We start from the raw sequence: 17263 nt of genomic DNA on the forward strand, positions 1-17263 counted from the left end.
AGTCGGGCCGGAAAGTAGGCCCCGGCGCCTCTCCGGAGCCTGGGGTTGGCCTGACTCGCCATGCGTTGGGGGCTGCGCCCTCGCGGGCCGGGAGCAGCGGCCCTGGCCGTGGCCCGGAATTTGTGGGTGCCGCCCCGCCTTCCTCGTCGGCCTGGCTGGCGAGGGGCGACGAGGAGGCTTTTGGTGCGGTCAGTCACCGGGGCCAGTAACCAGCTGCAGAATTCGAGTAATGGCAGCTATCGGGACACGGTGTTGCTGCCGCAGACCAGCTTCCCCATGAAGCTGCTGGGCCGCCAGCAGCCCGACACGGAGCTGGAGGTCCAACAGGTACGGGCCGGCCTGTGCGCGGCGCGGGCCGGGAGGGGGGCTTCGGGAGGGGGGCTTCAGGAAGGTGGACACGGGCGTTTCCCGGAGCCACGCCTGGGCCACTCACACCCCGGGCGGGGCGAGACCCGGCCGCAGGCTCCGGGCCCTTTTGGGCCGGGGGTATTGCGACCAGGTCAGTGGAAATCATGCGCTTCCCACAGGTTGTATTGGGTGAAAACAGAAGTGCAGAAACCTCTAGGCAAGTACCATAGAGGTGGCCGGTTCCAGAGCGGAATGCTAAAGGGGAACCAGCGATGCTCAGCACGGATGGAATAGAAGTCCCAGTTTTAGCTTAGACAGAACCAGTCGAATTTGGACGCTTTTCCAGTGGATTTTAAAAAGTAAATTAACATGTACACATATAAATAAAAATTCGATTATGAGAAGTTGAAGCTCACTCTTGTGGTATCAGTAGGTCCCTAGTTGGAATTTCGGCTTGTTTGAAAGGTCAGGTAGCTGTGGTTACTTCCTCAGAGTCCACTTCTTAAACTGTGCCTCTGTCTCCTGTATTAGACTGAATTTTCTAAGGGCAGAGATTCACTTGTTAATTTGTGTAATTATAGAGTCTTTAAAATCCCTGATAGTTTGGATATATTGTCTAAGTAAATATGCTTAGCATAAATATTCTTATGACAGCTCTCAGAGTTCTAGACTCACAAACCTGTTTTGGCCATCTAATTTTTTTAAGTGTTTTATCCAGTACCTTCTGTATTTCTGGAACTGTGACAGTTGCAGATATTTTCTCATATAATCTTCACACCAGCTTGGTGAGTTGGATATTATTAACATTTTTTTCAAATGAGGGAATAGGCCTACAAAGGCAAAGTGACTTGGTCAAGGTCACACAGCAAGTGGGGGAAGGAGAGTGGGATTACAATCAGTGTTATTCCAAATTAAGAGAGTGGCAAGCGTTGAGGCCAAAGGATAGCAGGAATAAGATGTGAGTGTGTGTGTGTGTGTGTGTGTGTGTGTGTGAAATGGGGGATCTACAGGTCCTTCAGCATGGAGTGGAGGGTGGGGAGTGCTGAGAGACTGCCCTACTAAACCTTTGTAGGGTCCTGTATATGTTTATAAAGCACTTAGACTTTAAACTGAAGTCTACGGAGAAGCTATTCAAAAGTGTTAAAAGATGAATACTCAGATGTGCATTTTAGAAACCTCACCATTTGTGTTTTAGAGTTGAATACATTAGAATGGGATAGGAAATAAGCAAGTGTTAGTTGTTATTTATGGTAAGATTCAGGAGTATGTATTTACATGATGTTCAGACATTATTGTTCTTTTTAAACAGAAATGTGGATTTTTGGAACTTTATTCATGGCAAAGAGAAAGAAAAGTGAAGACAGAGTTTTGTCTTCACGATGGACCTCCTTATGCAAATGGTGACCCTCATGTTGGACATGCTTTAAATAAGGTAATTATAATTTAGGTTACAAGACTTGAGGGAACACCTTTATTTAAATACACTTTGCAAAAGAGTATATTCTAGTTTTATGACAGTTATGTAAATTTGCTTTGGCATACTTAAACTAAAATGTCTTAATAGAAAGTAGCAATAAACAGTTTCAGTACTGTGTGAAAAATAACATCACTCGTATTTGCTTTGAACTTGTTTTATGTTACTAAGTATCATTTTATTCAGTAAATCATTAGTGAGCATCTATTATGTGCCAGGTATTGTCTAGACTCTGGGAATAGCAGTGAACAAAATAAGGATAAGTCCTGGCTTTATGGAGCTTGTGCTCTAAACAGGAAGGCATAATAAGATAAATAAGTAAAATATTTAATATGTTAGATAATATAGCAACTGCTATAGACTGAATATTTATTTGTCTGTGTGTCGTCCTGGCTCCCACCCCCTGCAAATAATACGTTGAAACCTAATCCCTAATATGGTAGTATTTGGAGGTGGGGCCTTTGAGAGGTGATTAGGTCATTCTTGGCTGCTATGTGAGCAATAGACTGTAGAGGTAGAGGGAGTTTGGAAATAGGGAGACTAAGAAGGGGACCAGTGCATAATTGAGAGAGATGATGGCCATTTTGACCAGGGTTGGAGCCATGAAAGTAGTGTGAGAAATAGTCAGGTTCTGGGTATAGTTTGGAGGTAGAGCTGACAGGATTTGCTGATGGATTAGATGTGTGGGGTGAGAAAATGAGAAGAGTCAGGGATGCCTCCAAGAAGCATCTCGAGCACTTAGAAAGTCAGAAGAGCTCTTACCTGAGATGGAGAAGACTGGGAAGATCAGTTTGGGGGAAGAAGTCAGGAGTTCAGACCTGGGCATGTTTCCTTAGAGACAGGATGAGACGTGCAGGTGGAGATACTAAATAGGCAGTTGGAGGCGAGAGGTCTATACTGGGTATGTAAATTGATAGGTCATCACCCTATACAGTTCAGGGTTGCATTTTGTTTTGTTTTTGAGGGGTGGCTGCTAGGTGCATTTTAAATAGTAAATGAATTGAGTGAGAAATTTAGGTTCTCCTCTAAGAGAACTCACTTGACTTCCCTGAGTGTCACGTAGGCTTTCTCTGCTTTCTACCATGAAGAGTAAGAATGATTATAGTTTGCTTCATGGTTATGCTGAGGTAATAGTAGTTAAGTGGTCTGCTTTCCAGGAAACAGTTGTTTTTATTACAGGCTATTTATCAGCTGACCTTTCTTTACTGATTCTTATTTCTCACCTACATTAGGTTAAATCATTTTATATTAGTACACTCCTTGAGTTTTTGAATTCATTTGGCATTCCCTCCCACCCCCTACAGAACCCCAAGAGACTTTTTTGCCAAGTAGAGCAGTAATTACACATGCACGCCTTTTGCAAAGCAAAGATTTTGTTGCTTGACATCAGTGTGCCTTTTGAATGTAGAAGAGTATCTAAATCTTAATTTCTAGCATCCAGTCAGAATTTTTTTCCTTTTTAGTCAACTTACTCAGGTACTTGGATGAGCCTTGTAAGACTCCTTGAAATGCCCCCGTTTTTTGTTTTTTTTTTGCGGTACGCGGGCCTCTCACTGTTGTGGCCTCTCCCGTTGCGGAGCACAGGCTCCGGTCGCACAGGCTCAGTGGCCATGGCTCACGGGCCCAGCTGCTCCGCAGCATGTGGGATCTTCCCCTGCATGTGTCCCCTGCATCGACAGGCAGACTCTCAACCACTGCGCCACCAGGGAAGCCCAAAATGCCCCCATTTGACAAAATGGCGTGTAATTTTTTCCTTCTGTTCTTGCATTCTGGGTATTATCCAATATTTACAATGGATATGTTTGAGCACTTTCATAAATTAAACCTTGTTTTTCTATTTAAAATAAGAGGCATGGGAATTCCCTGGTGGTCCAGTGGTTAGGACTTGGGGCTCTCACTGCTGGGGTCCTGAGTTCCTTCCCTGGTAGGGGATCTAAGATCCTGCAAGCCGCATCGCAAGGCCAGAAATAAATAAATAGAATAGCATAGAATAAAATGCAATAAAGAAAATTTTAAAAATTAAATTAAATTAGAAAATAAAATAAGATAAAATAAAATAAAATAGGCAGGTATGTGATTGATCCATTTAAGGTATTATGATACCCCAGTCTTGGGTGGTATTTTTAAAACTAGGGTAAATGTGGTATATCTTCCCATAATATCAATTTTATTTGTAGTTTGGGAGAAAAATCATATTTAACCAGTCATTCAAAACCATTTTATGTTAAGACACATATTAATCTGCTTGGGCTGCTATAACAAAATACCTTACACTGAGTGGCTTAACAAACATACATTTATTTCTTACAGTTCTGGAGGCTGGGAAGTCCAAGATTAAGGTGCCAGCTGATCTTGGCTCTCTTCCTTGCTTACAGAAAACTACCTTCTCACTGTGTCCTCACATGGGGGTAGGGGGTGGTGGAGGGAAGAGGGGGAGAGGGGAAGAACGCTTTTCTTATAAGGGCACTGTTTACATCATTAGAGCCCCACTCTTATGACATCATCTAGCCCTAATTACCCCCCAAATTTCATTTCCTAACACATTGAGGGTTATGGCTCTAACATATGAAAGGAGGGGTTTTGGGGACACACAGACATTCAGACTGTAACACATGATATGAAATGGAATACAAAATTCCTTTGAATTTGAGAGGAATGGAAGGGATTTTCAAGTTTAAGCTTGCTCTAAGCCCCATTTCTTCTTTCTTCCTTCTCCCACAGGCTGCTAGCCCAGCTGAGTGGCTGTTGATATCAAATTGTATGTTTCAGGCCTGCCTGTGTTGAAATAGAGAGCTTCAACCAGAATGTAAATCAACTTGGTTACTAAACACACAGTTTAGTGACTATTTTTGTAGCAAGACTTTCTTGATGAAGGAAGCAGTGAGTTGACTTACATTTTGATGTAAAGCTCTTTCTCTTGAAATAGACTGGCACCTTTGCATAGTACTGGACGAATGTATAATTAATTTCATTGTTCTCAAAAAATTTTTTTCCAGAATAACCTGTGGTAACATGCATCAATCTTAAATTATTCAGTTTGATGAGTTATGACAGCTGTATACATCTGTTAATCTCCCAGTGCAAGATATAGAAGATATGTATATATGTGTATATATATACACACATTTATTGAAGTATAATTGATTTACAATATTAATTAGTTTTAGGTGTACAACATAGTGATTCAGTATTTTTATACAGTACTAAATGATCACCATAGTAGGTCTGGTTACTGTCACGATACAATTTATTATACAATATTACTATATTCCCTATACTGTACATTACATCCCTGTGACTTATTTATTTTATAAGTGTAAATTGGACTTCTGAATCCCTTTCACCTTTCCTTTCACCTTTTTGAACATCGCCCTACCCCCTTTCCCTCTGGTAACCATCAGTTTGTTCTCTGTATCTATGAGTTTGTTTTTCTTTTTTTTATATTTGTTTGTTTTGTTTTGTTTGATTCCACATATAAGTGAAATCATACGATATTTGTCTTTCTCTGTGTAACTTATTTCACTTATTTCTAGGTCCCAAGTGGCAAGATTTTATTGTTTTTTTATGGCTGAGTAATATTCCATTATATATATATATATGCCACATACCCTTTATCTATGCATCTATTGATAGACACTTAGGTTGCTTCCATATCTTAGGTCGCTATTGTAAATAATGCTGCTGTGAACATGGAAATGTGTGTATCTTTTCAAATTAGTGTCTTTGTCTTCTTCAGATAAATACCCAGAAGTGGAATTGCTAAATAGTATGGTATTGATAGTTCTGATTTTAATTTTTGAGGAATTTTCATACTGTCTTCCATAATGGTTGTATCAGTTTACATTCCTACCAATAGTAGACAAGGGTTCCCTTTTCTCTGTGTCATTATTTGTTGTCTCTTTGGTAATAGGCATTCTTACAGATGTGAGGTGATATCTGAGTGTGCTTTTGACTTGCATTTCCCTGATGATTAGTGATATTGAGTATCTTTTCATGTGCTTGTTGGCCATCTGTATATCTTCTTTGGAAAAACGTCTGTTCAGGTCTTCTGCCCATTCTTTAATTGAGTTTTGTGTGTGTGTGTGTGTGTGTGTGTGTGTGTGTGTGTGTGTTTTCTTTTCTTTCTTTTTTTGCTGTTGAGTTGTATGAGTTCTTTATAGATTTTGTATATTAACTCCTTATCGGACATATCATTTGAAAATCTTCTCCGATTCCCTAGATTGCCTTTTAGTTTTCTAGATTATTCCCTTCACTGTGCAAAAAGCTTTTTAGTTTGATGTAGTCCTATTTATTTTTGCTTTTGTTGCCCTTGCCTGAGGAGAAAGATCCAAAAAAATATTGCTAAGACCCATGTCAGAGAGCTTACTGCCTTTGTTTTTGTCTAAGAGTTTTAAGGTTTCAGGTCTTAAATTCAAGTCTTTAATCCATTTTGAGTTTATCTCTGTATATGGTATATGAAAGTGGTCTAGTGTCATTCTTTTCCATGTAGCTATGCAGTTTTCCCAACACCATTTATTGAACAGACTGTCTTTTTCCCATTGTACATTTTCGCCTCCTTTGTCATAGATTCATTGGCCATATAAATGTGGGGTTTATTTCTGGGCTCTCTATTCTGTTACATTGATAAATGTGTCTGTTTTTTGTTCCAGTATCATACTGTTTTGATGACTGTGGCTTTGTAGTGTAGTTTGCAATCAGAGTGCATGATACCTCCAGCTTTTTTCTTCCTTATCAAGATTGTTTTGGCTGTTCATGGTCTTTGTGTTTCCATATAAATTTTAGAATTATATGTTCTAGTTCTGTGAAAAATGTTGTTGGTATCTTGATAGGGATTGCATTGAATCTGTAGATTGTCTTGGGTAGTATGGTCATTTTAAAAATATTCTTCCAATCAATGAGCAGACTTTATCTTTCCATTTGTTTGCATTTGTTTGTGTCATCTTCAGTTTCTTTCATCAGTGCCATAGCTTTTGGAGCACAGGTCTTTTACCTTAGATTTATTCCTAGGTATTTTATTCTTTTTAATGCAGTTGTAAATGAGATTGTTTTCTTAATTTCTATTTCTGATAGTTTGTTGTTTGTGTAAAGAAATGCAAAAGATTTCTGTATATTATTTTTGTATCCTGCAACTGTACTGAACTTGATGAATTCTAATAGTTTTTTGTGACATCTTTAGGATTTTCTATATATAGTATTATGTCATCTGCAAACAGTGACAGTTTTACTTCTTCCTTTCCAATTTAGATTCCTTTTATTTCTTTTTCTTGTCTGATTGCTGTGGCTAGGATTTCTAATACTATGTTGAAATAAAAGTGGTAAGAGTAGACACCCTTGTCTTGTTCCTGATCTCAGAAGAAAAGCTTTTAGCTTTTCACCACTGAGTATGATGTTAGCTGTGGGCTTGTCAAATATGGCCTTTATTATTTCAGGTTATGTTCTCTCTATACCCAGTTTGTTGAGAGTTTTATCATAAATGGATTTTGGCAAACACTTTTTCTGCACCGTGTGAAATGATCATATGATTTTTATTCTTTGTTCTGTTAATGTGATGTATCACATTGATTGATTTGCAGATACTGAATCATCCTTGCATCCCTGGAATAAATCCTACTTGATCATGGTGTATGATCCTTTTAATGAATTATTGAATTCACTTTGCTAACATTTTGTTGAGGATTTTTGCTTCTGTGTTCATAAGTAATATTGGCCTGTAATTTTCTTTTTTTAGTCGTGTCCTTGTGTGGTTTTGGTATCAGGGTAATGCTGGCCTCTTAGAATGAGGAGTTCCTGCCCTCTTCACTGTTTTGGTTTCTATTGCTTTAATTTTTTTTCCCATTGTAAAATTTCAGGTAGGTTGAATCATAACATATATTCTTCTGTGTCTGGCTTCTTTAACTCATGTAGTATTTTTTGATACTCGTAGGTGCTGTTATAGATGTCAATAATTGATTCCTTTTTAATTGTCTTTAATTGGTTAGTAGCATTCCACTGAGAGAATGTACCAAAATTTATTCACTATTTTTTTCAGTCCTTTATTTTTTATTTTTTTTTTCTTGCGTTATGCGGGCCTCTCACTGTTGTGGCCTCTCCCATTTGCGGAGCATAGGCTCCGGACGCGCAGGCTCAGCGGCCATGGCTCACGGGCCCAGCCGCTCTGCGGCATGTGGGATCCTCCCGAAACGGGGCACGAACCCGCGTCTCCTGCATCGGCAGGCGGACTCTCAAGCACTGCGCCACCAGGGAAGCCCTCAGTCCTTTATTTTTGTGTATACTTTAATGGAAAATTTGGAGAGGGCACGACCTTTGACATCTGTCTGTATTTTCAAAACCAGAAATCTGGTCACTAAACAAGTCAGTATTGCTATTAGAGCAGAATTATAATATGTATTATACAATGTATTAGAACAGTTAATTGTATTAAAAACTTTTAAAACATTTGAGATGTGTTACACATATTGCACATTCCTCAGTATTAAGTTTGTTTGCTTCCACAGAGGCCAAATTATGCTGCTTGATAGCTCATTTTCAAATTATTAGACATATTACATCAGATGGTAAAAAGGGCATTTATTTCTTTTCATGGACAAAACTGAAGTGCTTGTTTTTTTTTTTTATTGTGTTTTAAGTACATGCTATTTGAAAGCAATATCATTCAAATTTTGTCTTAATTAAAGTTTATATTTGAAGTAATTGTAGATTCAAGTGCATTTGTAAGAAGAAATAGAGAGGACTCCTTGTACCTTTTACCCAGTTTCCCCCAATGGTAACATCCTGCAAAACTACCATATCACAACCAGGATGTTGACATCGATACAATCAAGATACCAAAACATTTCCATCAAGAATCCCTCATGATGCCCTTTTATAGCTATATTCATTTCCCTCTTTTCCCACCACCTCCTTTAGCTGTTCTAACTACTAATCTGTTCTCTACTTCTATATTTTTGTCATTTCAAGAATGCTGTGTAAATGTAATCATACAGTTTTGGGGATTGACTTTTTTCACTCAGCATAATTTCCCTGAGACTCATCCAGGTTACTGAGCATATCAATAATAGTCTGTTTTATTGCTGAGTGGTATCCCTTGGTGTGATGTACCACAGGTTGTTTCACCATTCACCTGTTAACACATGGCTTGTTGCCAGTTTTTTATATTATTAGGAATAAAGCTATTATAAACATTCACATACAGGTTTTTGTCTGAATGTAAGGTTTTCATTTCTGTGGGATAAATGCCCAGGACTGCACTTGCTGAGTCATATGGTAGTTGCATGTTTAGTTTTTTAAGAAAATACCAAACTGATTTAAGTGGTGGCTTTTAGCGTTCTACATTCCTACCAGTAACGTACAAATGATCTTGTTTCTCTGCATGTCAGCAGCATTTGGTGGTGTCACTGTTTTTTATTCCAGCCATTCTGATGGCTGTGTATCCCATTTTGGTTTTAAATTTGCATTTCCTTAATGACTAATGATGTTAAACACTTTCCCATCTATTTATTTGCCATCTGTTGAGCCTCTTTGGTGAAATGTCTCTTTATGTCTTTTGGCCATTTTCTAATTAGATTGTTTAATTTTTTACTATTTTATTTTGAGAGTTTTTTATATATTCTAGGTACTAAATCTTTACCAGGATGCGCGGTTTGCAACTATTTCTCCCAGTCTGTAGCTTGTGTTTTCATCCTCTTAACAGGGTATGTTGCAAATTGAAAGTTTTAAATTTTGATGAAGTCTAATTTATCAGTTTTTCCTTTCATGAATCATGCCTTTAGTGTCATGTCTAAACTCTTTGCCTAACCTGAGGTCCTGAAGATTTTTTTTTTGCTAAAAGTTTTACACTTTACATTTAAACCCCATGATCTATCTTGAGTTTATATAAGGTGTGAGGCTTAGATTGAGTTTTATTTTTTCCCATATGGTTGTTTACTTGCTCCAGCACCATTATTATCTTTTCCCTAATGAATTGCTTTTGTACCAATGTCAAAACTCAGTTGGGCAAACTTGTGTGGGCCTATTTCTGGATATTCTGTTTGGTTTTTTTGTTCTGTATGTCTCTCTTTCCACAAATACCACAGTTTTGTCTACTATGGCTATAGAGTAAGTTTTGAAATTTGGTGGTGTGATTCTTCCCATTTTTTTTTTTTTCAAAATTGCTTTAGCTATTTTGGTTTCTTTGCCTTTACATTAAAATTTAGAATAATTTTTTTGACTTTGAATTTTGGGAGTATTAGCAGGTACCAGGTCAATTGTGTGGGTAGGTAGTAAACAGCAAGCAGTATGCAAATTTAAGAGTGGCTTTATCTTGCTTCCATTTTTTCAATTTAGCTCTGCCTGATGTAGGATTCTTGGTTGAGAATGTTTTCTTTGAGCACTTTCAATATGTGATCCCACTGCTCTCTGCCCTACGTTGTTTCTACTGACAACTCAGCTGTGTTATTGGGGTTCTCTTGTAGATAGTCTTTTTTTCTTTTGCTGCTTTCAAGGTTTTCTCCTTATTTCTCACTTCCAGCATTTTTACTGTAATGTATCTTTGTTTGGATTCATCTGTGTTTATTCTTCTTGTACTTCATTTGGCTTTCTGGTTGAGTAGGTTAGTGTTTTTCAGTAAATTTCAGAAATTGTCAATTATTATTTTTTTGTATATATTTAAAAAATTTTTTTAACATCTTTATTGGAGTATAATTGCTTTACAGTGGTGTGTTAGTTTCTGCTTTATAACAAAGTGAATCAGCCATACATATACATATATCCCCATATATCCTACCTCTTGCGTCTCCCTCCCACCCTCCCTATCACACCCCTCTAGGTGGTCACAAGGCACCGAGCTGATCTCCCGGTGCTATGCAGCTGCTTCCCACTAGCTGTTTTACATTTGGTAGTGTATATAAGTCCATGCCACTCTCTCACTTTGTCCCAGCTTACCCTTCCCCCTCCCCATGTCCTCAGGTCCATTCTCTACATCTGCATCTTTATTCCTGTCCTGCCCCTAGGTTCTTAGAACCATTTTTTTTCCTTTAGATTCCATATATATGTGTTAGCATATGGTATTTATTTTTCTCTTTCTGACTTACTTGACTCTGTATGACAGACTCTAGGTCCATCCACCTCACTACAGATAACTCAATTTCGTTTCTTTTTATGGCTGAGTAATATTCCATTGTATATATGTGCCACGTCTTCTTTATCCATTCATCTGTCGATGGACACTTAGTTGCGGCCATATCCTGCCTATAGTAAGTAGTGCTGCAATGAACATTGTGGTACATGACTTTTTTTGAATTATGGTTTGCTCAGGGTATATGCCCAGTAGTGGGATTGCTGGGTCATATGGTAGTTCTGTTTTTAGTTTTCTAAGGAACCTCCATACTGTTCTCCATAGTGGCTGTATCAATTTACATTCCCACCAACAGTGCAAGAGGGTTCCCTTTTCTCCACACCCTCTCCAGCATTTATTGTTTGTAGGTTTTTTTGATTATGGCCATTCTGACTGGTGTGAGGTGATACCTCATTGTAGTTTTTATTTGCATTTCTCTAATGATTAGTGATGCTGAGCATCATTTCATGTGTGTGTTGTCAGTCTGTATATGTTCTTTAGAGAAATGTCTGGTTAGGTTTTCTGCCCATTTCTGGATTGGATTGTTTGTTTTTTTGATGCTGATATTGAGCTGCATGAGCTGCTTGCATATTTTAGAGATTAATCCTCTGTCAGTTGCTTCTTTTGCAAGTATTTTCTCCCATTCTGAGGGTTGTCTTTTCGTCTTTTCTATGGCTTCTTTTGCTGTGCAAAAGCTTTTAAGTTTCATTAGGTCCCATTTGCTTATTTTTGTTTTTATTTCCCTTTCTCTAGGAGGCGGGTCAAAAAGGATCTTGCTGTGATTTATGTCATAGAGTGTTCTCCCTATGTTTTCCTCTAAGAGTTTGATAGTGTCTGGCCTTACATTTAGGTCTCTAATACATTTTGAGGTTTTTTTCTCTATGGTGTTAGAGAGTGTTCTAATTTCATTCTTTTACTTGTAGCTGTCTACTTCTCCCAGCACCACTTATTGAAGAGGCTGTCTTTTCCCTATTGTATACTCTTGCCTCCTTTATCAAAGGTAAGGCGACCATATGTGCGTGGTTTATCTCTGGGCTTTCTCTCCTGTTCCATTGATCTATATTTCTATTTTTGTGCCGGTACCATACTCTCTTGATTACTGTAGCTTTGTAGTACAGTCTGAATTCAGGGAGCCTGATTCCTCCAGCTCCGTTTTCCTTTCTTAACATTGCTATGGCTGTTTGGAGTCTTTTGTGTTTCCATACAAATTATGAAATTTTTTGTTCTAGTTCTGTAAAAATGCCATTGGTAGTTTGATAGGGATTGCATTGAATGTGTAGATTGCTTTGGGTAGTACAGTCATTTTCAGTCTTCATTTTTCCAATTCAAGAACATGGTATATCTCTCCATCTGTTTATATCATCTTTAATTTCTTTCATCAGTGTCTTATAGTTTTCTGCATACAGGGCTTTTGTCTCCTTAGGTAGGTTTATTCCTAGGTATTTGATTCTTTTTGTTGCAGTGGTAAATGGGAGTGGTTCCTTAATTTCTCTTTCAGGTTTTTTATCATTAGTGTATAGGAATGCAAGAGATTTCTGTGCATTAATTTTGTATCCTGCTACTTTACCAAATTCATTGATTAGCTCTACTAGTTTTCTTGTAGCATCTTTAGGATTCTCTATGTATAGTATCATGTCATCTGGAAACAGTGACAGCTTTACTTCTTTTCCGATTTGAATTCCATTTATTTCTTTTTCTTCTCTAATTGCTGCTGCTAAAACTTCCAAAACTATGTTGAGTACTAGTGGTGAGAGTGGGCATCCTTGTCTTATTCCTGATCTTAGAGGAAATGGTTTCGTTTTTTCACCATTGAGGACAATGTTGGCTGTGGGTTTGTCATATATGGCCTTTATTATGTTGAGGTAAATTCCCTCTATGCCTACTTTCTGGAGGTTTTTTATAATAAATGGGTGTTGAAGTTTGTCGAAAGCTTTTTCTGCATCTATTGAGAGGATCATATGGTTTTTCTCCTTCAATTTGTTAGTATGGTCTATCACATTGATTGATTTATGTATATTGAAGAATCCTTGCATTCCTGGGAGAAACCCCACTTGATCATGGTGTATGATCCTTTTAATGTTTTTGGATTCTGTTTGCTAGTATTTTGTTGAGGAATTTTGCATCTACGTTCATCAGTGATATTGGCCTGTAGTTTTCTTTTTTTGTGACATCTTTGGTTTTGGTATCAGGGTGATGGTGGCCTCGTAGAATGAGTTTGGGAGTGTTCCTCCCTCTGCTATAATTTGGAAGAGTTTGAGAAGGATAGGTGTTAGCTCTTCTCTAAATGTTTGATAGAATTTACCTGTGAAGCCACCTGGTCCTGGGATTTTGTTTGTTGAAAGATTTTTCATCACAGTTTCAATTTCAGTGCCTGTGATTGATCTGTTTATATTTTCTATTTTTCCTGGTTCAGTCTTGGAAGGTTATCCTTTTGTAAGAATTTGTCCATTTCTTCCGGGTTGTCCATTTTATTGGCATATAGTTGCTTGTAGTAATCTCTCATGATCCTTTGGATTTCTGCAGTGTCAGTTGTTACTGCTCTTTTTTCATTTGTAATTCTGTTGATTTGAGCCTTCTCTCTTTTTTTCTTGGTGAGTCTGGCTAATGGTTTATCAATTATGTTTATATTCTCAAAGAATCAGCTTTTAGTTTTATTTATATTTGCTATTGTTTCCTTCATTTCTTTTATAAATTATTTCTGATCTGAACTTTATGGTTTCTTTCCTTCTGCTAACTTTGGGGGTTTTTTTGTTCTTCTTTCTCTACTTGCTTTAGGTGTAAGGTTAGGTGGTTTATTTGAGATTTTTCTTGTTTCTTGAGGTAGGATTGTATTACTGTAAACTTCCCGCTTAAAACTGCTTTTGCTGCATCCCATAGGTTTTGGGTCATCCTGTTTTCACTGTTATTTGTTTCTGGGTATTTTGTGATTTTCTCTTTGTTTTCTTCAGTGTTCTCCTGGTTATTTAGTAGTGTATTGTTTAACCTCCGTGTGTTTGTTGTTTTTTACAGACTTTTCCCTGTAATTGATATCTAGTCTCATAGCGTTGTGGCCGGAAAAGATACTTGATATGATTTCAATTTTCTTAAATATACCAAGGCTTGATTTGTGACCAAAAATATGATCTATCCTGGAGAATGTTCCATGAGCACTTGAGAAGAAAATGTATTCTGTTGTTTTTGGATGCAATGTCTTTTAAATACCAATTAAGTCCATCTTTTTTAATGTATCATTTAAAGCTTGTGTTTGTTTATTTTCATTTCGGTTGGTCTGTCCATTGGTAAAAGTGGGGTGTTAAAGTTTCCTACTATTGTTGTGTTACTGTCATTTTCCCCTTTTATGTTAGCATTTGCCTTATGTACTGAGGTGCTCTTGTGTTAGGTGAATAAATATTTACAATTGTTATATCTTCTTGTTGGATTGATCCCTTGATCATTATGTATTGTCCTTCTTTGTCTCTTGTAGTAGTCTTTATTTTAAAGTTTGTTTTGTCTGATTTGAGAATTGCTACTCCAGCTTTCTTTTGATTTCCATTTGCATAGAATATCTTTTTCCATCCCTTTACTTTCAGTCTGTATGTGTCCCTAGGTTTGAAGTGGCTGTCTTGTAGACAGCATATATATAGCTCTTGTTTTTGTGTCCATTCAGCCAGTGTGTGTCTTTGGTTGGAGCATTTAATCCATTTACCTTTAAGGTAGTTAATGATATGTATTTTCCTATTACCATTTTCTTAATTGTTTTGGGTTTGTTATTGTAGGTCTTTTCCTTCTCTTGTGTTTCCTGCCTAGAGAAGTTTGTTTAGCATTTGTTGTAAAGCTAGGTGGTGCTGAATTCTCTTAGCTTTTGCTTGTCTGTAAAGCTTTTAATTTCTCCGTAGAATCTGAATGACATCCTTGCTGGGTAGAGTAATCTTGCTTGTAGGTTTTTCCCTTTCATCACTTTAAATATGTCCTGCCACTTCCTTCTGGCTTGCAGAGTTTCTGCTGAAATATCAGCTGTTAACCTTATTGGGATTCCCTTGTATATTATTTGTTGCTTTTCCCTTGCTGCTTTTAATATTTTTTCTTTGTATTTAATTTTTGATAGTTTGAGTAATATGTGTCCTGGCATGTTGCTGCTTGGATTTATCCTGTATGGGGCTCTCTGCACTTCCTGGACTTGACTGACTATTTCCTTTCCCATGTTAGGGAAGTTTTCAACTATAATCTCTCCAAATATTTTCTCAATCCTTTTCTTTTTCTCTTCTTCTTCTGGAACCCCTATAATTTGAATGCTGTTGCGTTTAATGTTGTCCCAGAGGTCTCTGAGACTGTCCTGAATTCTTTTCATTCTTTTTTCTTTATTCTGCTCTGTGGTCATTATTCCCACTATTTTATCTTCCAGGTCACTTATCCTTTCTTCTGCCTGAGTTATTCTGCTATTGATTTGTTCTAGAGAATTTTTAATTTCATTTATTGTGTTTTTCATCAATGTTTGTTTGCTCTTTAGTTCATCTAGGTCCTTGTTAAACGTTTCTTATATTTTCTCCATTCTATTTCCAGGATTTTGGATCATCTTTACTGTTATTACTCTGAATTCTTTTTCAGGTAGGCTGCCTATTTCCCCTTTAGTTGTTTGGTCTGGTGGGTTTTTATCTTGCTCCTTCATCTGCTGTGTATTTGTCTGTCTTCTCATTTTGCTTAACTTACTGTGTTTGGGGTCTCCTTTTTGCAGGCTGCAGGTTCATAATTCCTATTATTTTTGGTGTCTGCCCCCAGTGGGTAAGGTGGGGTCAGTGGGTGTGTAGGCTTCCTGGTGGAGGGGACTAGTGCCTGTGTTCTGGTGGATGAGGCTGGATCTTGTCTTTCTGGTCGGCAGGACCGCTTCTGGTGGTGTGTTTTCGGGTGTCTGTCACCTTATTATGATTTTAGTCAGCCTCTCTGCTAATGGGTGGGGTTGTGCTTTTGTCTTGCTAGTTGCTTGGCATAGGGTGTCCAGCACTGTAGCTTGCTGGTCGTTGAGTGGAGCTGGGTCTTAGTGTTGAGATGGAGGTCTCTGGGAGAGCTTTCACTGCTTGATATTACGTGGGGCTTGGAGATCTCTGGTGTACCAGTGTCCTGAACTCAGCTCTCCCACCTCAGATGCTCAGGCCTGACACCTGGCTGGAGCACCAAGACCTTGTCAGCCACACAGCTCAGAAGAAAAGGGAGAAAAGAAAGAAAGAGAGAGAGAGAGAGAGACAGAGAGAGGGAGACAGAGGGAGGGAGGGGGAAGAGGGGAAGGAGGGAGAGAGAAAGAAAGAAAAGAAAAAGTTATTAAAATAAAAAGTTTAAAAAAATTATTAAAAATATAGGAAAGTAATAAAAAAAAACAGAAAGTAAGAAAGAAGAGAGCAACCAAATCAAAAAAACCAATCCTCGAATGATAAGAAGTGCTGAAAACTATACTAAGAAAAACCAAAAAAAGACGGACAGGTAGAACCCTGGGACAGATGGTAAAAGCAGAAGCTATACAGCAAATCACACAAAGAAGCATACAGATACACACTCAGAAAAAGAGAAAAGGGGGGAAAAAAATATGTGTGTGTGTGTATGTGTGTGTGTGTGTAAAAAGGAAGAGAGCAGCCAAATTAGTAAACAAATCTACCAATGTTAATAATCTCTAAATACTAAACTAAGATAAACATAAAACCAGAAACAAATTAAATGCAGAAAGCAAACCCCAGGTCTACAGTTGCTCCCAAAGTCCACCGCCTCAATTTTGGGATGATTCATTGTCTATTCAGGTATTCCAGAGATGTAGGGTAGGTATATCAAGTTGACTGTGGAGCTTTAATCTGCTGCTCCTGAGGCTGCTGGGAGAGATTTCCCTTTCTCTTCTTTTTTTGCCCAGCTCCTGAGCTTCAGCTTTGGACTGGCCCCGCCTCTGCGTGTACGTCTCCTGAGGGCGTCTGTTCTTCGCTCAGACAGGACAGGGTTAAAGGAGCCGCTGATGTGGGGGCTCTGGCTCACTCAGGTCGGGGGGAGGGAGGGGTATGGAATGCTGGGCAAGCCTGCGCAGCAGTGGCCGACGTGATGTTGCACCAGCCTGAGGCGCGCTGTGCGTTCTCCCAGGGAAGTTGTCCCAGGATCCCGGGACCCTGGCAGTGGCGGGCTGCACAGGCTCCCGGGAGGAGAGGTGTGGATAGTGACCTGTGCTCGCACACAGGCTTCTTGGTGGCGGCAGCAGCAGCCTTAGCGTCTCATGCCCGCCTCTGGGGTCCACGCTTGTTAGCCGCGGCTCGCACCTGTTTCTGGAGCTCCTTTGAGCAGCGTTCTTAATCCCCTCTCCTCGCGCACCAGGAAACAAAGAGGTAAGAAAAAGTCTCTTGCCT

General features: G+C 38.7%; 1 protein-coding gene across 1 annotated transcript in view; it reads left to right on the forward strand.

Moving 5' to 3' along the window:
- The window catches only part of IARS2 (isoleucyl-tRNA synthetase 2, mitochondrial), a 67973-nt gene continuing 50710 nt past the window's right edge, over window positions 1-17263 (forward strand). Inside the window, exons 1-2 of the mRNA XM_007455390.1 lie at window positions 1-327; window positions 1658-1780. Of these exons, the coding sequence (XP_007455452.1) occupies window positions 61-327; window positions 1658-1780 (390 nt within the window). The 5' untranslated portion in view covers window positions 1-60. The remainder of the gene's footprint in view (window positions 328-1657; window positions 1781-17263) is intronic.

The sequence above is a fragment of the Lipotes vexillifer genome, unplaced genomic scaffold (genome assembly GCF_000442215.2).
Source record: "Lipotes vexillifer unplaced genomic scaffold, Lipotes_vexillifer_v1.1 scaffold403, whole genome shotgun sequence".
Taxonomy (NCBI): Eukaryota; Metazoa; Chordata; class Mammalia; order Artiodactyla; family Lipotidae; genus Lipotes; species Lipotes vexillifer.